This window comes from Piliocolobus tephrosceles, chromosome 8, assembly GCF_002776525.5.
Source record: "Piliocolobus tephrosceles isolate RC106 chromosome 8, ASM277652v3, whole genome shotgun sequence".
In the NCBI taxonomy this organism is placed as follows: domain Eukaryota; kingdom Metazoa; phylum Chordata; class Mammalia; order Primates; family Cercopithecidae; genus Piliocolobus; species Piliocolobus tephrosceles.
Genome location: NC_045441.1, coordinates 54,641,638 through 54,666,229, shown reverse-complemented (window position 1 = coordinate 54,666,229; position 24,592 = coordinate 54,641,638). Strand labels below are relative to the sequence as shown.

Here is a 24,592-nt window from a genome sequence, read left to right as displayed (position 1 = left end):
TAACCTCCCAATGAGTTCACCTTGCCTGCTGCCTAGACAGAGCCAATTTATCAAGACGGGAATTGCAGTGACAAAAGAGTAGTTTACACAGACCCCGCTGTGTGGGAGACCAGAGTTGTTGTTTTATTTCTTTTTTTTTTTTTTTGAGACTGAGTCTCGCTCTGTTGTCCAGGCTGAAGTACAGTGGTGCAATTTCGGTTCATGCCATTCTCCTGCCTTAGCTTCTTGAGTAGCTGGGACTACAGGCACCCACCACCACACCTGGCTAATTTTTTGTATTTTTAGTAGAGATGGGGTTTCACCGTGTTAGCCAGGATGGTCTCGATCTCTGACCTCATGATCTGCCCGCCTCGGCCTCCCAAAGTGCTGGGATTACAGGCGTGAGCCACCGCTCCCGGCTGGATCAGAGTTTTTAAAGACAATTTGGTGGGTAGGAGCTTAGGAAGTAGGGAGTGCTTATTGGTCAGGTCGGAGATGGAATCATAGCAGGGTCAAAATGAGGTTTTCTTGCTGTCTTCTGTGCCTGGGTGGGATGGTAGAACTGATTGAGCCAGATTATTGCTCTGGGTGGTATCAGCTGATCTTCGAGTGCAGTTGCAGGGTCTGCTAAATATCTAAAGCACGGATCTTAGGTTTTACAATAACTGTGTTATCCCCAGGAGCAATTTGGGAAGGTTCAGACCCTTGGAGCCAGAGACTACGTGACCCCTAAATTGTAATTTCTAACCTTGTAGCTAGTTTGTTAGTCCTGCCAAGGCAGACTGGATCCCAGGCAAGAAAGGGGTCTTTTCGGGAAAGGGCTATTATCAATTTTATTTCAGAGTCAGACCATGAATTGATTTCCTTCCCAAAGTTAGTTCAGCTTTATGCCCAGGAATGAACAAGGACATCTTAAGGATTAGAAGCAAGATGGAGTCTGTTAGGTCTGATTTCTTTCACTGCCATAATTTCCTCAGTTATAATTTTGCAGAGTCAGTTTCAGGATTTCGCCATGCTGCCCAGATTGGTCTCAAACTTTGAGCTCAAGTGATCCTCCCACCTCAGCATCCCAAAGTGCTGGGATTACAGGCGTGTGCCCGGTCTTGCATATTTTTTAAATCAGATTTTTTATTTGTACAAATTTATGGGGTTCAAGTGCAATTATGTTACATGCCAGGTTGCACAGTGGTGAAGTCAGGCATTTAGGGTACAGGTAGTTCTCGCTGTTGTTGAGCTTGATTTTTTTTTTTGATGGAGTGTCACTCTGTCACTCAGTCTGGAGTGCAGTGGCACGATCTCAGCTCACTGCAACCTCTGCCTCCCAGCTTTAAGTGATTCTCCTGCCTCAGCCTCCTGAGTAGCTGGGATTACAGGTGCCCACCACCATGCCTGGCTAAGTTTTGTATTTTTAGTAGAAACAGGGTTTCACCATATTGGCCAGGCTGGTGTCAAACTCCTGACCTTGTGATCTACCTGCCTTGGTCTCCCAAAGTACTGGGATTACAGGCATGAACCACCGCACCTGGCTGATTTTTTTTTTTTTTTTTTTTTTTTAATAAACAGTTGGTTCTGAGATTTTGATCCTGTCAAAAGAAAAAGTTACAAAAAATTTTGTTTAAAAATTAAATTGGCTTTTATTAGTGATTCATGAATCAGGGAGCACCTGATCTAAAGATTTAGAAAAAGTCTTTGCCATTTTTATTTTAAATCATGATATAAACCATACTTGTTATTTCTTATTTCATCATTTGAAAAAATATGTGATCCTTTCTCTTCACCTAGATAGTCCACAAACTTTTGGTGAGTAGTTTACTTATCAGTGAGATCTCCCATAGGCATATAGACCCAGCCTGCTATTGCAAATGTTTTGGCCTGTTGACCTCAGAAAGGTATTACTAAGGTATAGTATGTAAGTATTGAAGGCACAGTAATGGCTTGCTCTGTAGTGGGGGTCTGCAAACTACTGCCACCAGTTTTTGTAGATAAAGTTTAACTGGAACCCAACCATATTCATTCAGTTAGGCATCTGTGAGTGCCTTTTCACTGTGCACTGCAGACTTGAGTAAGAGGTGCAGAGACCCTGTGGCTTTCAAAGCCTCAAATATTTACTGTTTGACCCTCTACACAAAAAGATTGCTGAGTGGTGCTTTATAGAATTTTATCTTTGCTTTATAGACATTTTGCATTTTATAGAAAAAATATTCCAGGGTAGAAAATAGAAGAAGCTTTCTCCTCGAGTTTTTGGTTTGGGCAGATCTGTGTACCATGCTTTCAGGGCAGTGGGCTTGTGAAGAGACACACGAGTCTCTTAGATGAGTCTTCAGAACTGCCATGTTTCCCAGGAAGGGGATAACCCACGTGTCTGCTGCCTGTGTGTATCCAGCTGTAATGTCGCCAGCAGGTTTGAGAAATCATTCCTGTTGTTTGATATGGTTGTGAGATTTTATCTTTTTTCATTTGTTTATTTTAGAGACAGAGTCTCGCTGTGTTGTCTAGGCTAGAGTGTAGTGGTGCAAATAGCTCACTGCAGCCTAACCTGGGCTGAAGGGATCCTCCCACCTCAGCCTCCTGAGTCGTTAGGACTACAGGTGTGCACCACCATCCCTGGATGATTTTTTGTTTTTAAACGAAAAATTCAAATAATGTGGAAACCAAGCCACACCCAACTTGATAGTGAGATTTAATAATTCTTGGAATGGGCTGGGTGCGGTGACTCACACCTGTTATCGAGCACTTTGGGAGGCTGAGGCAGGAGGATGGCTTGAGGCCAGGAGTTTGAGATCAGCCTGGGCAACATGGGATATCCTGTCTCTACAAAAATGTAAAAAATTAAGCAAGGTGGCTTGTTCCTGTAGTCTCAGCTGCTAGGGAGGCTGAGGTGGGAGGATCACTTGAGCCTAGGAATCTGAGGCAATAGTGAGCTATAATTGTGCCACTGCGCACCAGCCTGGGTGACAATGAGACCTGGTCTCTAAAAAAAATGAAATAAAATGAAAATAATAATTCTTACAATGAAGGTAAGAGAGAAGGAGAATGGGTGGCTATCTAGGTGTGATGGGGGTTCTTCACGGTGGAGGAGAGAGAGAATATTCTGGAGACAGCCTGTCACCGGGATGCAGATATCCAGACTTGGCACAACAGTCTTTCAGTGAGACAAGAATTCTCTATGTGCATTTTTTTTTTTTTTTTTTTTTTTGAGATGGAGTCTCGCTCTGTCGTCCAGGCGGGAGTGCAGTGGCGCGATCTTGGCTCACTGCAACCTTGGCTTCCCGAGTTCAAGTAGTTCTCCTGTCTCAGCCTCCTGAGTAGCTGTGTACGCCACCATGCCCGGCTAATTTTTGTATTTTCAGTAGAAACAGGGTTTCACCATATTGGTGAGGCTGGTCTTGAACTCCTGACCTCAAATGATCCACCTACTTCAACCTCCCGAAGTGCTGGGAATACAGGCGTGGGCCACCACACCCAGCCCATTATGTGCATTATTATGACAGACATATAAGCTAGTCTGGGGAGTTTGGAAATCTATCTATACAAATCTAAAATTTTCCAACTCACCTAAAGGGCATAGTTTTGTCAGGGAGCAATTTCTTTCTTTTCTTTCTTTCTTCCTCCTTCCCTCCCTCCCTCCCTCCCTTCCTTCCTTCGTTTTGATGCAGTCTCGCTCTTGTTGCCCAGGCTGGAGTGCAATGGCACGATCTTGGCTCACTGCAACCTCCACCTCCCAAGTTCAAGTGATTCTCCTGCCTCAGCCTCCCGAGTAGCTGGGATTACAGGCATGCGCCACCACACCTGGCTGATTTTTGTATTTTTAGTAGAGATGGGGTTTCACCATGTTTGCCAGGCTGGTCTCAAACTCCCGACTTCAGGTGATCTGGCCACCTCAGCCTCCCAAAGTGTTGGGATTACAGGAGTGAGCCACTGCGCCTGGCCTCAGGGAGCAATTTCTGATTGGCAGCTTTGGTTTGCTAAATTATAGACAGTTGCCCTTTTATCTCAAACCATACAATTGTGCTATCATTGAATTTCCTTCTCCCCACCAGTAAATGCCATGGCAAGGTCTAGTACCAAATGATACTTTCTCTTGTGTTATAAAGGTAGCATCTCTTAATACGTTTGAATTTGCTATTTATTTTACATGAAATAAAAATAATTTATGTCAAAATTATTATTTATTCTGAGAGCATTATGCTATTTACTGTATTTAAAATAATTATTACTTTAAAAAGTTTAATGTGTTACTAGAAAAATTCAGACAATATGGAAGTGTATAGAGCTTAGAAAATGAAATGATCTCCCCCTGCCCACCACCATTTTCACTGTACAGATTTACAGTATTAGAGGTTGACCATGATAGTTCACTGTGATGTTTTGGAATAACTTGTTGAAACTGGTTAAAACTGCTTTCAACTTTCCCAAGTTTCCTATTTTCTTTTTTAATTTATTTTACTTTTATATTTTGAGACAGGGTCTCACTGTCACCTAGGCTGGAGTGCAGTGGCATGATCATGGCTCACCACAGCCTTGACCTCCCGGGCTCAAGCAGTCCTCCCACCTCAGCCTCCCAAGTAGCTGGGACCACAGGCGCATGCTACCATGCCCAGCTAATTTTTGTATTTTTTGTAGAGACAGGGTTTTGCCATGTTATCCAGGCTGGTCTTGAATTCCTGGGCTCAAGCGATCTGCCCACCTCATCCTCCCAAAGTGCTGAGATTACAGGTGTGAGCCGCTGGGGCCAGTTTCCTATTTCATAGTTGGACTTGGTCTGTAGCATCTGAAAGTGGCCAATTATCAGACTCCTATTAGATAGAAGTGCAAAGTTCTGCCTGGCTGGGAAAAGCTCAAGCCCTTTGGGGAAAATTAAGACCCCAACTTTGAACCATTTGTTCACATTACAGAGTCATGGAGGCAGCCTGTGGCATTGGAAGGCCACCCTGGGGCAGCAGACTGGCTTTGGTTGCAGTGGAACTTGAGCTTTCACACTCTTTCATAGTGTGACCTTGGGCAACTTAACCCCTCTGACCTTCCACTTTCTTACTTGGGAAGTGGGGATATTCAGATCCTCGCAGGACAGTTGTGGAGTTTAATCACACAAGGAAACACAGCTATACCCTGTTGGAGAAATTCAGTCAAATAGGAGAGACAGAGGGTATCTAAACATCATGATGCAAGCGAGGTTAATGGCACCAGGGGACTGCACAGCACGCGATTGTGTAACGGGGCAGAGAGCCTTGGAAGTGATTTCCTTGTAGAATCCTGGCAGAGGAGCGGGAGTTTACTGGTGGCTGGAAAGGGTGAAAGTATGAGGGCAGAGGTTTAGCCGTGTGGAGCATGCGATGTGTGCGGGAAGCATGGCCAGATCCTGAGATGGTGGAACCCACCGGCTAACTTGGCTCTGGTGCAGGAATCCCATGATAACCGGACTTGAACCACTCCTCCTCCTGGCCTCCTCCCCTTGGCACGACCCAGGCCTTCTGTGTAGAGGGCCTTTTTCCTTTTGCTTTCATGGCTATCTCACAACATCCTTTAGGCCTCAGCGGAAGTGCCATTTTCTCAGTAAACTCTCTCCACCCCCACTTAGTCCCTCCATTCTTTAAAATTTTGTTTTAAGTTGTAAAAAACACATGACCTAAAATGTACCATCTGGTCCATTTCTAGGTGTACAGTTCAGTGGCGTGAAGGATGCTCACATTGTTGTGCAGTTGATCTCCTGAACTCTTTTCATCTTGCACAACTGAAACTCTGTACTCACTCAGCTGCCCCCCACCCCTCTCCCTCCCATACTTGGCAGCCACCCTTCTACTTTCTGTCTCTGAATCTTTTTCTTTTGAGATGGGGTCTCTCACTCAAGCTGGAGTACAGTAGCACAATCTCAGCTAACTGCAACTTTTGCCTCCCAGGCATCCTTCTACCTCAGCCTCCTGAGGAGCTGGGACCACAGGCGTGCCACCATACCCGAATAAGTTTTTGTTTTTGGTAGAGATGGGGTTTTGCCCTGTTGGCCGGGCTGGTGGTCTTGAACTCCTGACGTCAGGTAGGGGATCTGCTTGCCTTGGCCGACCGAAGTGCTGGGATTACAGGTGTGAGCCACCGCACCCGGCCTTTGCCTCTGAATGTGACTGCCCTTGGTACTTCATACAAGTGGAATCATACGGTGTCTGTCTTTATGTGACTGACTTACTTCATTTGGCCTATGTCCTCCAGGTTTAGCCCTGTTGTGTGTTTTTCCATTCCTATCACACGGTGTCCTTTCCTGTCATTTCCACGTTATAATTAGGAAGTCGCCTCAAAAGCTCTGAGCCTGCTGTGTACTGTACCGTGTGTCCCGCTTCCACCCCAGCTCATGGCACGTAGCAGGAGCTCCACGAAGAGTGACTGAACAGAATCTCCAGTTCCAACCCCAGTCTGTCTTTCCAACCTAATCTCCACCAGTCCCCTCTTGACTAGCTTCTTACAGCTGTGGCAATAAATTACCACAAACTTGATATTTGGAACCTTTTACAATTTGGGATGCTGGAAGTCCAAAATCCGGGTGGCAGCAGAGCCGTGCTCCCCTGCAGAGGCCCTAGGGGGGAATCCTGCCTTGCTTCTTCCAGCCCCAGGGGCTCTGTGGCTGGGGGCTGCATCCCTCTCCCTCCTCCGTCTTTGTCTTCGCATGTTCTTCTGTGTGTGTGTCTCCTGTCTTTGTCTTATATAGGCACTTGCCATCAGCTTTAGGGTTCACTCCAGTCATCCAGGATGATCTTACCTTGAGATTCTTAACTTAATTATATCTGCAAAGACCCTTTTTTCAAATAAAGTCACATTCACAGGTTCTGTGGATTGGGACATGGACATATCTTTATGGCAGCCACGATTCCACGCGACTGCACCCTCTGAGAACCCTGTCCCCCAGCTGATCTGGCCCGGTCACGATCTCTGGACCATAGGGCATGCTTTTCACCAGGCTCTGTGGGTGGTGGTGTTGCTCCCCTGGAGGTCCTGCTTTTTTTCCTTGAACACTGAGATCCCTTGCTCTCTCTCTCTCCTTCCCTCTCATGTGTGCTTTGACTGCTCCAGGGGAAAGGGACGCCCTTCTTGGAAAGCTTCCTGCTGCTGCCTGGGTGCGGCTCACTCTCCCGTTCCAGAGGCTCTGTGGGGTCTCTCGTCTGTACCTCCACAGGGCCCTGGAGGCAGAGCTTGTGTTCCTGCTTCCCTGTGTTCCCTATGGTGCCGGAAACATGAGTATAGAGACTCTGGGAATACGTGTGGGGGATAATACGGACCCGGAAAGTGGGTTCAGACACGTACTAATATTATCAAAGTGAAGACAAATAGTAGACCTGCAGTCATAGTCACCCTCAGTTGTAAGAATACATATGTGTGGATATAGGCAGGGGATTTAAATTTGCCTTTTGTTTTTGGCAGGGAGCAGGTGTTAAATCTAATGAGCTTACATACCAAGTGGGTTTAAAGAACAATTGACAAGCCCAGAGACATGCAGGGCCTGGTATCAAACGACAGGCTGGCTGCACTGCTCAGAAGGTCAGAGTCAAGGTCCTGACTTTCCCCCACTGAGGGCCATGCCATCTCTTGTGTGACCTCTGGAATAATTTAAATGTCACAGGAAGGGCCTGGTCCCAGAAGGGTTTGAGCTTCCAGTAAAAGCGTCAGGGCTGCCTCTGGTGGTGGATCTCGATGTCTCTGGGTGTCTTTTCCAGCCAGCATCCCCCCGTGCATGGCTTCTGCTCCCCAGCATCTCTAGCTTCCTTCCTGATCTGTTAAGGCTCCAGCCTCCGCCTGACTGGCTGGCCTTGCAGTTTGAAGGTCTGTTGTCATCCAGCTGCCTTGGACTTGTTGGGGTCCAGACTCCTCATCCCTGGTGTGGACTGATGTACACCTTGGTCCTGCCAGCAGGAGAGGGCAGCGTGGGAGGAGCAGAGGCTCACGTGTCAGGGACTGTGGGGCGGCGGGTTCTGTCAGGGGATTTGGGTGGGAGGCCATGAGCGGCGGATCCACTCCAGTTTCGAGGTTGCAAATCACCCATTGTGGATATCTTATTTTTCAGATTGATCGTGTCCTGTGCTGAAGATGTTTCCGGAACAACAGAAAGAGGTATGTCATCACAAATCCAAAAATAAATAACCCACATGTTTTGACTCACACGGGTTAGTTCTTCACTCGCGAACCATAAACCCATGGGTTGCTAGAGGAGGTTTCATGAAAGAACAAAGGCCCACCCTCCTGTACCTGCTCCTCCACTCCCACCACTGGTGCCTGCATGGCCTTCATTTTGGGTTCCAGTGACTCAGCTGTGGAGCACATTCCCACCCACAGCTCGTGACTCAGAATTCGCCCAGGCTCTGCCTCCCACCCCTTGCTTGGAGCCGTCTCCATCCAGTCTGCCTTCCTGCTTTTCTACTCCATTGACTCATCCCTGAATTCTCCTCCCTTCAGGTAGCAGCCCAGGGGAATTTCTGCCATTAGTTTCAGGTTTGCCCCACTTGTTGCCTGGGCTTGGTTTCATACAACACAGGCAAGACTGGCCCTTCTGCCTGCAGCCTGGCTTCCCAGGCCTCCATGCTAGCCCCCTGAGCCTCTCCCTGACTGGGAGGAAGGTAGGACAGCCATCATGCCAGCCCCAGCTGAGTGTCCCTCCTTTGGCAGTACCTGTTGCCCTGCCTGCTGTGGTGCAGTGCACATTATCACTTGGTGAGCCTGATGAAGTGGAGAAGCAGCACAGGGGCCTGTCTAGGGAATGTTCACCCACACACACGTGCACACACTTGCACACGAGTCACACATTCACACAGTCACATGGTCCCAGCTCACCGTGCCCAAGTTGAAAGCACGAAACAATTTATTTCAGAGAATCTTTCCAGAAAGTCCTTTGCTAGTTCTCACATCTTTAATTTCAGCCCTATCTTTGGCTTCAGGTTCTTCTCAGCAGTCCAGCCTGCTTGCATCCCTTAACTCTAGGCTGGGCTTCCCCGTTTTCAAAGGCAGTGTTTTGGTTTGTTTTTTAACTTTTAAAAATTGGCTAGACGGGCATGGTGGCCTGTGCCTGTGGTCCTACGTACTCAGGAGGCTGAGGTGGGAGGATCCCTTGAGCCTGGGAGCCAGAGATTGCAGTGAGCCAAGATCACGCCTCCGCACTTCAGCCCCAGCGACAGAGCAAGACCCTGTCTCAAACCAAAAACCAAAAACCAAAATAATTGGCTGGGCACCGTGACTCATGCCTGTAATCCCAGCACTTTGGGAGGCCGAGGTGGTTGGATTACTTGAGGTCAGGAGTTTGAGAGCAGCCTGTCCAACATGGGGAAACCCCATCTCTACTAAAAATACCAAAATTAGCTGGGCATAGTGGCACGCGTCTGTAGTTCCAGCTACTTGGGAGGCTGAGGCACAAGAATCTCTTGAACCTGGGAGGTGGAGGTTGCAATGAGCTGAGATCATGCCACTGCACTCCAGCCTGGGTGACAAAGTGAGACTCTGTCTCAGAAAAAACACACAAAAAATGAAAAAAAACTGGGCTATAATATGTACAGTAAAATGCATAAAGTGTCCCAATCTTATGTATGTAGCTCAATGGATTTTTGTTTTTTTGTTTTAATAGAGACAGGGTCTCTCTTTGTTGCCTAGATTGGTCTCGGACTTCTGGCTTCAAGTGATCCTCCTGCCTCAGCCTCCCAAAGAGCTGGGATTATAGGCATGAGCCACTGAGCATGGCCTAAATGGATTTTTATATACCTGTGTAACTACCACTCAGATCAAAGTATAGATGTTTCTGGCTCCCCAGAAGGTACTCTGTGCCCCTTTCCAGTCAGTCCCCCTCACTTCCACCCCTAGAGGTGACCTTACACAATACTTATGCCAGGCATGCTTTTTTCCATCTCATTTTAAGTAATACTGAGACCAAGCTGCTTGCTCCGGGAAATACCGCCCATGAAGTTAATGAAACTGTAAGGTTAAGGGCATAGTTCTCTCAGGATTGCCCTCGCCTCCAACACCAGTTGCAAGTTTGGGGCTTTCGTGAACCACCTTCAAGTTTAATAATTCACAAGAAAAACTCACAGAACTCAAGAGCTGTTATCCTCACAGATGCTGCTTGTTATAGAGAAAGAACACAAACGAGAACCAGCCAAAGCAGGAGCTGGACGCACGGGCAGTCAGGTGGGGTCCAAGGGCAGAGCTTCTGGTCATCCTCCTGAAGGAGTCATGGGTGGAGTTATCCTCCCAGCACCCATGTGTGACAGTGTGCAGAGTCACTTGGTGTAGCTAGAATGATCGCCTGGCTTCAAATCCATTGCTCTTAGAACAAAGTCAAAACACCTGCATGTGGTCTCTAGCACTCTGCAGGATCCAAACCTTTCTCCAAACTTCTTTCCTGTGCCCCACCTGCCACTCCAGTGCACTTCTTGTTCCTTATTTCAGAGCTTATTTTAGAGCCTTGAATGTTCCATGCACTCTGACCCCCATGGACTTTTACAGATGTTTTTTTCCACTGTCTGGAATGATCTCTTCCCCTAGCCTTCATACTGTGTTGACTGGCTAACTTCTCCTTATCCTTCGGGCATCAGCTTAGAAGTCAAGAAGAAGCTTTCTAAACCTTTAACTGTAAAAGATATTTTTATCTAATCACCTCCCCAGCAGTATCCTGTAGTCAATGCCAGTTAGAAATAGAGAAGGTTTAGGTCAAGCCTTTCAGTATCCTAGTGTCTGGTTGTTTAGTGGAAAGTAATTCAGGTTCCACCTAATCGAATATGTAAGGACCAAATGCAGTATGACTGATTGTTTTGGAATCTAGACCAAGGGTACACTGAGTATGGAAGCACTTTCCTCTCAGCACCTACTGCAAACATTACTGATTAATATGAGGTTGGCACTGAATTGAGATTTATTTACCATTCTTGTAACAAGATTCATACAGCCTGGGAGTGACATCTTGGTTCTATCTAAATAGTAGTACTGACCTTAAATTTTAGCTTTTTTTTAAACACATTTTGGGGGTGAGGAATCAAATGTAGTCTCTCTTGTTAAAACAGCTTTATGACTGTAATAAATCTAGAAAGAGGAGAAAAGGGAGTGAGAATCTCCCTTGTTAGTTAAACATGTTCCATTTGCACAGTGGTTTGAAATTCCCAGGAGAGCAGTATCCGAGCTGATGGATCTTCTCCATAAAAAGGCCTTGGCATTGGGCCATTGTGAAATTAAAATGAATTCAGATTCATTCATGCATGCAACTTTAATTTACAATTAAAATATTATGGTTACATATTTTAATAAGAATAATTAGATGGACCCAACTGAATCAACTCTTCTGTTTAATGAGACAGAACCCAGACTCCAAATGGAAAGGCAGGTGGCTGTGACAGGAATCGCATTTCAGACAGTGTCTTTTGTGGAGCTAGGCGTTTTTGTTCTTTTTATATTCGGATGTCCAGAGTAAGCTGTTTGATTTTTCTGTGCTACTCAGGATGCTTGCCTCAGCCTTGCTGAACTCATCTTGTCGGGTGTATGAGTGAGCATTTGATCCAGCTGCACACAGTCCCTTTCATGGAGTCGGACATTCTTGCCCAAGCACCTGCTCCCTCCTCCATAAGGGCACTGGACTCTTTCCTTGGCACAGAGCTCAGTCGGTGTAACTAGACTGTTCCTCCCTGTGTGATGTGACCTGAAGTGTGGGCTGAAACAACCCTTTTGAATGTATGTGTGTATGCATGCATATCTCCCCTGCTTTCCTGGATCATGATGGCTGCATTCTACTTTTAGAGATTTATCCCTTTAGGATAAGTGCTTTTCCCCTTCCGAAATGCACATACTTCATACTAGGTATAACAGCAGCTACCAGTTATTGACATTTTAGCGATGATACATCCCTCAGTTCTTGGGCAGGGAATATCCTGAGTAGGGCAGGCCGAAGTGGGCCCTGGAGAGTTGCACAAACCACGAGGACTCCACCACTGAGGGAGGAGATGGGGCGCTATGGGGAGAGCCGGCAGGGAGGGATGTGTTGCCATTTTGGATGAGCAGCCCTTAAGGTTAATATTAATATGTCCAAGATATGCTTATGCTGACCCATGGTCACATTCTGGACTTGCTCTAGGAAAGCATGTTTTTGATGTTCGGAAACTGACTGGAAACTGACTAGGCTGGAACTGATGATATCATTAACAAATAAATAATATTATCTAGGATCCTGTGATGCTGGGTACTTCGATGGGAAGCAACAAGACAAAACATTTTCCCACTCCCCAACACCTAAATTTGTTGTTCCTCTCTCCCTTGTTTCTTCTTTCTCCCTTTTTTCCCCTCCCATCCCCCATCTCCATTTTTCTCAGTCTCTATTATACACAGTTATTAAGTGTTTCTATTTGAAAAAATAGTTAGGTTTCCATAAGAGGCAATTTACAGTCTTCTGTAAGCAAAGACAAGTGCTGGGAATATTGTCTTCACACATACACACCAGGTTTCAGAGAAGGCTGCTATCATTCTGAGCACTACATTTGTGTTATAGTTACTGTGAGGACTCTGGTATTTTTTTCTGAGCCTGTCCCAGAGAAAGATCTTCCTTCCTTTTTTTTTTTTTTTCTTTTTTCTTAACTCTTCTTCCAGATTTTAAAATAATTGTTCACTGCAGAACATTTTTGGAAAAGTATACAGGAAAAAATAAAACTTTGAGCTATTTCTTTCTAGTCTTTTTCTATACGTATGTATATGTCATTTTTAGAAAATTGAGATCATACAGAATTTATAGTTTAATATCTCACTCTTCCAGCTTAGTGTTCTAACATATTTCAAGAAATACTTCACCAGCTCTGTTTAAATTAGAAGTGACTTAGAAAAGGAAAGAATTAGTAAACATAAATTCATCTTCACATTTGTTAAGAAATGAAAAAAGAGTCACTTTACAGTGGAGAAATCTGACAAACACTTCCTCAGCCAGGTGATCACTGTTAACACTCACAGATATTATGTTGATAGCATGTACCCTGGAAATGATAAAAATGGCATTTTACCTTTTGAAATAGGTAGCCTTCCTTCTGAAAACCTATAACACCAATCTAATCATGAGACAAACATCAGACAAATCCCAATTAGAGACATTCTGCAAAATACCTACCAGGGCTTCTCAAATTGTCAAGGTCATGAAAAACAAGGAATGCCTGAGAACATGTCACAGCCAAGAGGAGTCCAAGGAAACACAATGACTAAATATAATGTACCTCAGGTGGGATCTTGGAACAGATAAATGACTTTAGGTGAAAATTGAATCAATCTTTTTTTTTTGAGAACGAGTCTTGCCATGTCGCCCAGTCTGTAGTGCAGTGGCGCAACCTGGGCTCACTGCAAGCTCCGCCTCCCGGGTTCATGCCATTCTCCTGCCTCAGCCTCCTGAGTAGCTGGGACTACAGGCGCCTGCCACCACGCCCGGCTAATTTTTTGTATTTTTAGTAGAGACGGGGTTTCACTGTGTTAGCCAGAATGGTCATGATCTCCTGACCTCGTGAGTGATCCGCCCGCCTCAACCTCCCAAAGTGCTGGGATTACAGGCGTGAGCCACCGTGCCCGACCAGCAATCTTAATGAAGTATGAACTTCAGTTAATAATAACATGTCAATATTGATTGATGAATTGTTACAAATGCAGCATGCTAATATAAAATGTTAATAATAGGGGAAGCTGGGTGTGGGATGTGTAGGACCACTCTGTACTATTTTCATAATTTCTCTATATCTAAAACTGTTTAAAATAAAAGGTTTATATTAAAACAAGTATCATTGACATATATATGCTCACATAAAAAGATTTCTGAAAGATTATATGGTGAATAAACCAATAAACAAAATAGTATTTATAAATGTAGGTTACGCTCCCATTTGTGTTAAAAAATTGCACAAAGCTTGGTGTGTTGGTGCATGCATGTAATTCCAGCTACTTGGCCAAGGCGGGAAGATCACTTGAGCCCAGGAGTTCGAGGCTGCAGTGAGTGATCGTGAATAACCACTGCATTCCACCCTGTGCAACGGAGTGAGACCTCGCCTCTTAAATCCCCGAAACAAAAAAATACACAAGGTGGAGATGATAATAGAATGAACCCCCAATGTATGTACCTACCAACCAGCTTCAACAGTTTTCTAACTCATTATTAACTCATAACCAAGCTGTATCCCCACCCCACCTATTTCCTCCTGCTACCACAGTCAATTATTTGGAAACAAATTCTAGATATTATATAATTTCATCTGTAAATGTTTCAGTATGCATTTCTAACAAATGACCTTTTTAAAAAATGAACCATATTATCACATGTTAAATAATTAATTCCTTCATATCATCAAATATTCAATGTGCAAATGACCTTGATTATTTTGGAAAAAATTACATACTTGGTTGTTCTAATTCTCTATTTAATTAGGATTCAGATATGGACCACACGTTGCATTTGGTTGATACATTGTTTAAAGTCTTTAATTCTCTCTTTTCCCCCTTTTGCAATTTATTTGTGGAAGACATTGCATATTTTGCCTTGTAAAGGTTTTCACATTCTAGATTTTGCTGATTGCATCCTTGTGGATGCCAATTATTTCTTATTGCAGAAGAGGAGGTTTTTTGTTTTTTGTTTTTTTTCCTGCACTTTTCCTAATGTGTTACAGGATATGAAAAGGTAACTCTCACTGATTTGGGATACTACTTGTGTAAAGAAACTTGAAACATTATGAACTATTATAAGTCATGTAAAAGGCAGGTCTAGCTAAATCTCTCCACAGTTGTTTATCCTGAAGTAATAAAAGCTTTTCAAAAAATCATCATTCAGTACCACCAGAGGATGGTATTTAAACATACTCCATGCTGTAGAGTGGCAACTAATAAATATCCCTTGTCATATGTCTCTTAAGTTATTTGTTACAGCTGTTATTAGGAAATAAAGGAAGGTTACTTGATATATTCCTTCTGCCTTTCTATTTTGTTATTTGTAAAGAATATAGTATATGAAATGTGCTAGATTTTAGTTGTGAGATTGTTATATGGGGGTCCTGAATAGCACTCTGGTGATTAACACACTGGTAAATTCTTTTTTTTTTGTTTTTTGTTTTTTTTTTGAGTTAGAGTCTTGCTCTGTCGGCCAGGCTGGAGTGCCGTGGCACGATCTTGGCTCACTGCAACCTCTGCCTCCCAGACTCAAGCAACTCTCCTGCCTCAGTCTCCCAAGTAGCTGGGATTACAGGTGTGTGCCACCACACTTGGCTAATTTTTGTATTTTTAGTAGAGACGGTGTTTCACCATGTTGGCCAGGCTGGTCTCAAACTCCTGACCTCAGATAATCCACCTGCCGTGGCCTCCCAAAGTGCTGGGATTACAGGCGTGAGCCACCACACCCAGCCCACACTGGTAAATTCTATAATCATTAGTTCTATGGAAAAGTACCTAGTGCATTGTTGGTACACAATATATTTTAAGTGGACGAATTAATGAGTATCCAGTTTAAATACATGAACGTGTAAAACATTACTTTGAAATGGGAAAAAAATGTCCCAAGAAGGAAGAACAAACTGAGACAAGTTTGCATTTTTATGGTAGAAAATTCTCATTAAAGCTATGAAAAATTAATATTCACTTAACGCCTAGACGTTCTGCTTTATTAGCTTTCGTCTTTTGTGATCTTTCTGTAATCTAAGTAAATATTTTTACAGTTAACACCTACTCATCTTTACTGTGCTACAAAGATTCAAACTAAGCTATGATGGAAAATTTTAAAAAACACACCTATCACAATGGCTAAAATAAAAAATAGTGGTAATCCCCCTAGAAACTGTAATAGGTATGTATGATATATCATTGTGGGGTTAATTGTATTTCCCTAGTAGTTAATGATGTTGACCATCTTTCCTCGTGCTTGTTTGCCATCTGAATGCCCTATTTGGGTGAAATGCCTTTTCATGTCTTTTGCCTGTTTTCTAATTAAATTCTATTTTTTAAATATTGAGTTTTTAGAGTGAGTAAATGAGTGTTTTGAGACAGGGTCTCTCTTGCTGAGGCTGGAGTGCGGTGGTGCAATCTCAGCTCACTGTAACCTCCCACCCATCCGCCAGGCTCAAGCAATCCTCCCACCTCAGCTTCCTGAGTAGCTGGGACTACAGGTGTGAGCCAGTACACTCAGCTAATTTTTAAATAATTTTTAAATGTTTCATAGAGACAGGGTTTCACCATGTTGCCCAGGCTGGTCTTGAACTCCTGAGCTCAGGTGATCCTCCCACCTTGGCCTCCCAAAGTGCTGGGATTACAGGAGAGAGCCACCTCGCCTGTCTGAGAGTTTTTTTTTGTTTGTTTGTTTGTTTTTTTTACTCTAGATGCAAGTCCTTTATGGGATGTGTAATTTGCAAATATTTCTTCAGTCTGTAATTTGCTCTTTTAACATTTTTCACAGTGTCTTTTGCAGAGCAAAGATTTTTTAGCTTGGTGAAGCCTAATTGATCACTTTTTCCTTATGTGGATTGCCCTTTTGAGATCAAGTCTAAGAACTCTTCTCCTGGTCCTAGGCTGAAAGATTTTTTTTTTTTTTTTTTAAGACGGATTCTCGCTCTGTTGCCCAGGCTGGAGTGCAGTGGCGTGATTTCGGCTCACTGCAAGCTCTGCCTCCTGGGTTCATGCCATTCTCCTGCCTCAGCCTCCCGAGTAGCTGGGACTACACGCCTGGCTAATTTTTTGTATTTTTTAGTAGAGATGGGGTATCACCGTGTTAGCCAGGATGGTCTCGATCTCCTGACCTCATGATCCGCCTGCCTCGGCCTCCCAAAGTGCTGGGATTGCAGGCGTGAGCCACCGCGCCCAGCCTGATGTTTTTTTTTTTCTAAAAGTTTTTCTAAAAGTTTTCTCTGATGTTTTATGTTTGACATTTACATCTGTGGTTTGGTTAGTGTTGATTTTTGTATGAGGTACAAGCTTTAGGTTGAGGTTCATCTCTTGGCCTATGGATGTCCAGTTGTTCCATAACCATTTCTTGAGAGGCTTTTCCTTCTCCTTTGAATTGTTTTTGCACCTTTGTCAAAAATCAGGTGGGCATATTTGTGTAGGTCTCTCTCTGGGTTTTCTGTTCTCTTTTTTTTTTTGAGACAGAGTCTCGCTCTGTCACCCAGGCTGGAGTGCTATGGCAGGATCTCAGCTCACTGCAAGCTCCGCCTCCCGGGTTTACGCCATTCTCCTGCCTCAGCCTCCCAGGTAGCTGGGACTACAGGCGCCCGCCACCTCGCCCGGCTAGTTTTTTGTAGTTTTTAGTAGAGACGGGGTTTCACCGTGTTAGCCAGGATGGTCTCGATCTCCTGACCTTGTGATCCGCCCGTCTCGGCCTCCCAAAGTGCTGGGATTACAGGCTTGAGCCACCGCGCCCGGCTTTCTGTTCTCTTTCATTGATCTACTGTGTCTATGCCTCTCTAGGACTCCATTGTCTTGCTACTGTAGCCTTAACATTGGGAAGAAGGCTTCCTCCCACTTTATTCTTTTTCAAAAAATTCTTGGCTATTCTAAGACATTTCTCTTCCCATATAAATTTTAGAATAAGCCCATTTATGTCTTCAAAAAAATCTTGCTGATATTTTTTATAGGAATTGTGTTAAACCTACAGATCAATTTTGGGCCAATTTATCTCTTAATTATGTTGGGTCTTCCAATTTGTGAACATAGTGTGTCTCTGCTTTGATTCCTTTCAATAGCATCTTACGATTTTCAGCATAGAGGACCTCTGCCTTTTAAAAAATCTTACTTGTAAATCAGTTGGTTAATTCTGAAACATTTAATATGCACTTAGTATGTGCTAGTACCATGGTTGGTGCTAGAAATACAAAAATGAAATACAAAGCTTTAAGAAGCCAGAAGGACAGAGTTTGAGAAGAGCATGTTGTCTGAACTGGTAGTTCAGCTAATAAAAGCAGAAAAAACTTCCCCGTCCAAAACCATTACAGTGAAATTGGAAATTGCCTAATACTTATTATTACTAAAAGAGTCACTAGATAGAACATGTTTTAGAGTACAGTCTTTGGAACAAGGCAGATGTGAGTTTGCAACTTAGCTCAGACTGGTCATTTGACTTTGGGCCAGTTGCTTAAGCTTTAGAAGCCTCATTTAAAAAATCCATAGAGTAGGATGAGAATATACTGAGCTCTGAGGGTTGTTGTAAAGATTGAAGAAAACATTTGTGAAACAGTACAAAGCCTGCCACATGTCGAGTGCCCTGGTACAATACAATACAGTTATTTTTATTATTAGTTTCATCTCACATAAGGGCTAAGGAAAAAAAAGACAGGGTAGAAGTGGATAATGGTCAAACCTGGGGTGTGGGGATGGGAGAAAAACAGGGAACATTGAAATCAAAGGGTGATTATTATAGGATAACACAGGAATTAGATCTTCAAAGAGTCTAGGAGTCTGTCTTTCTTTAGAAGTCTGTTTTCACATGGAGAACAGTAGGGACAGTTAGTCTAAATTTTTAATTCCACTCTGCCTGGCTTTTTCCTACTACATATAGTCGTTAGGCCCAAGAAGTCATTAAAGTGTTTAATAAGGTTATTAAATTGACTAACTGCAGCTGCTGAAGCAATTTTCCTAGGAAATCCATATGATTCTAGGTAAGGGGCTGTGGAACTGTCCTCTGTGGCTGACAGCCTGTCAACATTCCTTTGAAGGATGGCGGGCAATGTCATGAGGGATGCGTCTAATTAAGAGATTAGAGGTGAACCTTGGCTTTCTGGGTGTGCTATTTGTAGCTGAGAGTATGGGGAAACTTCACTAATTCCTACTAATTGCAGCGTGGGGGAGGAGGAGACCCATGTGAATTATAGAATATTTTAAAATAAATGTACTTTTATTACTTTCAAGTACGTATTTTAGCTCCAACTAGGCTAACAAATTGTTGCCTGGTACAAGTCTTAGGGGACTAAGTTATTGAAGCTATCAGAAGGATTTTCAATTATTTCTATGTAAATAGGTGCTTCTGGGTTCTTTAGGGTGCTAGAAAACAGTTTGTTCTACCAGATCTTAAACATTGCTCTTGTATCCTTATGCTGTTAATTGGCACATCCTTAGAGGAAGGGGTTTGTTAAATAAAATAAACTTTAGACCAGCTGCTAAATAACTTATCATTAATTCATGGAGCCCAAGAATCCAAGTAGATGAGGTTTTAATTTTAAGTGAAGTTTGATTTTCCTTTCCTGAAGGCAGTTTGTTTATTCCTGCAGGCATTTATTTATTCATTAAATGATACTAATGGAATGCATTGGATGTATCAGGCATTCAAGTCTTACAAGACAGCCTAAGCTGCCCTACAGGAGCTTAGCATCTGCTAGAGGAGGCCTACAGGTAATTACAATACAGCACAGTAGGACATGGTGAGTAGGGACTATGCCCAAGGCAATCCCAGAGATGTTAGGGGCTCAGACGAGGGTCAAATAAGTCAGACTGGTGAATCCGAGAAGGGTTCCCAGAAAAAGTGGGGACCAAGTTGCATTTGAAAAATGAATTGGAGTTGGCAAAAAACAGTAGAAGAAAAGAGAAGATTAAAAAAAAAGAGAGGGAGAAGATTAAAAAAAAAAAAGGGGGGGGCAGTAGGGTGGCCTAGCAGTCCAGGCAGAGAGAACAGCTTGGTCAAAGGCTGGAAGTGTGAAGTGGCGTGTTGCTTATGGGGACCTATGCTTAGCCTTTGAAAATAAGCAGAGTGAAAATCATGAAAGGCTGTATTGTGCTAGTTTAGGAGTTTGAACTTGAAGGTTATGGGGTAGCCTTTGAAGGATTTTCAGCAGGAAAGCAACATCATCAGATCTGTGTTTTGGAGCCATTCTTGTCTTCATGTGGGGAATGCATTGGATATGGGCCCAGATATAAGTTAGCAGTTCTTGCATTAATGTTGAGCTAGAGGTCCTTAAACCAAGGCAGTAGCAGAGAGAATAGTTGTGAGTGGTTCCAAGGAGAATGACTCTGAAGGACTTGGTCTGTGTGGATTTGGGGAATGAGTCAAACAGGGGTCTGGGAGAACTGGATTTCTAGCTGGTGTTGGTGGGAGGTGCTCTTCACTGAGAAGGGGAGCAGGATGATGTGGGAAGGGTATGGGCACGGCGTGCTCAAGGGACTTCTAGGTGGATCAGGCTAGAGGCTAGATCCATGGGAGAGGTGCCTGGACTGGGATGGAGCTTTGGGTGGGGACCATCAGCCCATGCGAGGGGGTTGAATGTGTTTGGATGAGGTCACCCTAGAATTGCAATAGTGTGCAAAGAACAACGGCCTGGGATGGCACTCAGGCACAGAAACATTTCAGGGAGCAGAGAAGGAAGAAGTTTGCCATCCACAAGAGAATAGTGATATTTAGCACTCCAACCAAGTTAAATATTTTCAGGATTGAAAAAATATGTGGAGTCTTAGTGCTGCAATGAATTTTGAGTGTGCATTTAAAATTTTAAGAGACACACACGCATACACAGTGACAAGAGATGGAGGTGAAAAGCATAGACCAAGAGCAAAGTATCTGGATTTTTGCTTCTGTTTCCGTCCCTGGGCAGAATCTGCTTTATCACACTGTGATTAGGGGATATTATGGATACTTTGGTTTAAAAATGGTTTTTTAGTCCCTCTTGTAATTTAGAATGTGCTTTTAAGAAATGATGGTTGTCTCTTAATGCACATGAAAAAAATAAATAAAGAAAGAAATAGAGAAGAAGAAATAATGGCCAGGGCACAGTGGCTCATACCTATAATCCCAGCACTTTGGGAGGCTGAGGCAGGAGTGTTGCTTGAGCCTAGGAATTTGGAATCAGCCTGGGCAACATAACGAGACCCTGTCTCTACAAAAAATTAAAAAATTAGCTGGGCATAGTGGCACCTGCCTATAGTCCAGCTACTGGGGGTGAGATTGGCTAAGGTAGGAGGATCATTTTAGCCTTGGAGCTTGAGGCTGCAGTGAGCCAAGATTGTACCACTGCACTCCAGTCTGGGTGACAGAGTGAGACCCTATCTCAAAAATCAGAAAAAAGAAAATAAATAATGGCCAAAGAGCATCACTATAGGATTATCTTGTTCTTTTTTTTTTTTTTTTTTTTTTGAGACGGAGTCTTGCTCTGTTGCCAGGCTGGAGTGCAGTGATGCAATCTCGATTCACTGCAACTTCTGCATCCTGGGTTCCAGTGATTCTCCTGCCTCAGCCTCATGAGTAGCTGGGACTACAGGCACGCGCCACCACACCCAGCTAATTTTTGTAGTTTTAGTAGAGATGGGGTTTCACCGTGTTGGCCAGGATGGTCTCAATCTCTTGACCTTGTGATCCGCCCGCCTTGGCCTCCCAAAGTGCTGGGATTACAGGCATGAGCCACTGCGCCCGGCCTATTGTTTTAAATTTTACCCCATGTTTTCTTATTCTTATTCTTAAAGAACAAAATTATCTACTATATATGACTTTTAATATCCCTAATTTCTATGTACAACACAAAGATTATGAAGATGAAATGATTTAACGTAGGGGAAATGTATTTTAAAAATAGAAAAGTATTATGTAAAAGAAGGTGTTCCTCTTTCTGTTAATAAGTTGTTATTGCTTATTCTCATGTGGCTGGGATGTATGCATAAAGTCAACTTCAACCCTCTTTGCTTACTTTTCTTTCTTTTTTTTAATTTTCTTTTTTTTAAATTTTTTAAATTTTTTAATTTTTTTATTATACTTTAAGTTCTAGGGTACATGTGCATAACGTGCAGGTTTGTTACATATGTATACTTGTGCCATGTTGGTGTGCTGCACCCATCAACTCATCAGCACCCATCAATTTGTCATTTATATCAGGTATAACACCCAATGCAATCCCTCCCCCCTCCCCATGATAGGCCCCGATGTGTGATGTTCCCCTTCCCGAGTCCAAGTGATCTCATTGTTCAGTTCCCACCTATGAGTGAGAACATGTGGTGTTTGGTTTTCTGTTCTTGTGATAGTTTGCTGAGAATGATGGTTTCCAGCTGCATCCATCTCCCTACAAAGGACGCAAACTCATCCTTTTTTATGGCTGCATAATATTCCATGGTGTATATGTGCCACATTTTCTTAATACAGTCTGTCACAGATGGACATTTGGGTTGATTCCAAGTCTTTGCTATTGTGAATAGTGCCGCAGTAAGCATACGTGTGCATGTGTCTTTATAGCAGCATGATTTATAATCCTTTGGGTATATACCCAGTAGTGGGATGGCTGGGTCATATGGTACATCTAGTTCTAGATCCTTGAGGAATCGCCATACTGTTTTCCATAATGGTTGAACTAGTTTACAGTCCCACCAACAGTGTAAAAGTGTTCCTATTTCTCCACATCCTCTCCAGCACCTGTTGTTTTCTGACTTTTTAATGATTGCCATTCTAACTGGTGTGAGATGGTATCTCATTGTGGTTTTGATTTGCATTTCTCTGATGGCGAGTGATGATGAGCATTTTTTCATGTGTCTGTTGGCTGTATGAATGTCTTCTTCTGAGAACTGTCTGTTCATATCCTTTGCCCACTTTTTGATGGGGTTGTTTGTTTTTTTCTTGTAAATTTGTTTGAGTTCTTTGTAGGTTCTGGATATTAGCCCTTTGTCAGATGAGTAGATTGCAAAAATTTTCTCCCATTCTGTAGCTTGCCTGTTCACTCTGATTGTAGTTTCTTTTGCTGTGCAGAAGCTCTTTAGTTTAATTAGATCCCATTTGTCCATTTTGGCTTTTGCTGCCGTTGCTTTTGGTGTTTTAGACGTGGAGTTCTTGCCCATGCCTATGTCCTGAATGGTACTACCTAGGTTTTCTTCTAGGGTTTTTATGGTATTAGGTCTAACATTTAAGTCTCTAATCCATCTTGAATTAATTTTTGTATAAGGAGTAAGGAAAGGATCCAGTTTCAGCTTTCTACTTATGGCTAGCCAATTTTCCCAGCACCATTTATTAAATAGGGAATCCTTTCCCCATTTCTTGTTTCTCTCAGGTTTGTCAAAGATCAGATGGCTGTAGATGTGTGTGTGGTATTATTTCTGAGGACTCTGTTCTGTTCCATTGGTCTATATCTCTGTTTTGGTACCAGTACCATGCTGTTTTGGTTACTGTAGCCTTGTAGTATAGTTTGAAGTCAGGTAGCGTGATGCCTCCAGCTTTGTTCTTTTGACTTAGGATTGTCTTGGCAATGTGGGCTCTTTTTTGGTTCCATATGAACTTTAAAGCAGTTTTTTCCAATTCTGTGAAGAAACTCATTGGTAGCTTGATGGGGATGGCATTGAATGTATAAATAACCTTGGGCAGTATGGCCATTTTCACGATATTGATTTTTCCTATCCATGAGCATGGTATGTTCTTCCATTTGTTTGTGTCCTCTTTGATTTCACTGAGCAGTGGTTTTAGTTCTCCTTGAAGAGGTCCTTTACATCCCTTGTAAGTTGGATTCCTAGGTATTTTATTCTCTTTGAAGCAGTTGTGAATGGAAGTTCATTCATGATTTGGCTCTCTGTTTGTCTGCTACTGGTGTATAAGAATGCTTGTGATTTTTGCACATTAATTTTGTATCCTGAGACTTTGCTGAAGTTGCTTATCAGCTTAAGGAGATTTTGGGCTGAGACAATGGGGTTTTCTAAATATACAATCATGTCATCTGCAAACAGGGACAATTTGACTTCTTCTTTTCCTAACTGGGTACCCTTTATTTCTTTCTCTTGCCTGATGGCCCTAGCCAGAACTTCCAACACTATGTTGAGTGGGAGTGGTGAGAGAGGGCATCCCTGTCTTGTGCCAGTTTTCAAAGGGAATTTTTCCAGTTTTTGCCCATTCAGTATGATATTGGCTGTGGGTTTGTCATAAATAGCTCTTATTATTTTGAGGTACATTCCATCAATACCGAATTTATTGAGCGTTTTTAGCATGAAGGGCTGTTGAATTTTGTCAAAAGCCTTTTCTGCATCTATTGAGATAATCATGTGGTTCTTGTCTTTGATTCTGTTTATATGCTGGATTACGTTTATTGATTTGCGAATGTTGAACCAGCCTTGCATCCCAGGGATGAAGCCCACTTGATCATGGTGGATAAGCTTTTTGATGTGCTGCTGAATCCGGTTTGCCAGTATTTTATTGAAGATTTTTGCATCGATGTTCATCAGGGATATTGGTCTAAAATTTTCTTTTTTTGTTGTGTCTCTGCCAGGCTTTGGTATCAGGATGATGTTGGCCTCATAAAATGAGTTAGGGAGGATTCCCTCTTTTTCTGTTGATTGGAATAGTTTCAGAAGGAATGGTACCAGCTCCTCCTTGTACCTCTGGTAGAATTCAGCTGTGAATCCATCTGGTCCTGGACTTTTTTTGGTTGGTAGGCTATTAATTATTGCCTCAATTTCAGAGCCTGCTATTGGTCTATTCAGGGATTCTTCCTGGTTTAGTCTTGGAAGAGTGTAAGTGTCCAGGAAATTCTCTTTGCTTACTTTTCCCATGACCTTTGGTATCCTTTCTTTTTCTTCTTTTGAGACAGGGTCTCCCTCTTTTGCCCAGACTGGGGTGCAGGGGCACAATCAAGGCTCACTGCAGCCTTGACCTCCTGGACTCAAGTGCTCCACCCTCCTCAGCTTCCTGAGTAGCTGGGACCACAGGCGTGCACCAGCGCACCTG

At 43.2% G+C, this 24,592-nt stretch overlaps 1 protein-coding gene across 7 annotated transcripts in view; it reads left to right on the top strand.

Moving 5' to 3' along the window:
- The window catches only part of SNX10 (sorting nexin 10), an 88,579-nt gene that overhangs the window by 50,421 nt on the left and 13,566 nt on the right, over window positions 1–24,592 (top strand). For 6 of the 7 annotated variants that reach the window (XM_023225923.2, XM_023225919.2, XM_023225922.2 and 3 more), the window contains exon 2: window positions 8,024–8,070. In XM_023225923.2, coding sequence (XP_023081691.1) covers window positions 8,047–8,070 — 24 coding nt within the window. In that variant the 5' untranslated portion in view covers window positions 8,024–8,046. Of the gene's footprint in view, window positions 1–8,023; window positions 8,071–19,187; window positions 19,309–24,592 lie in introns of all 7 variants that reach the window. The other variant, XM_031936037.1, reaches the window with a different exon arrangement.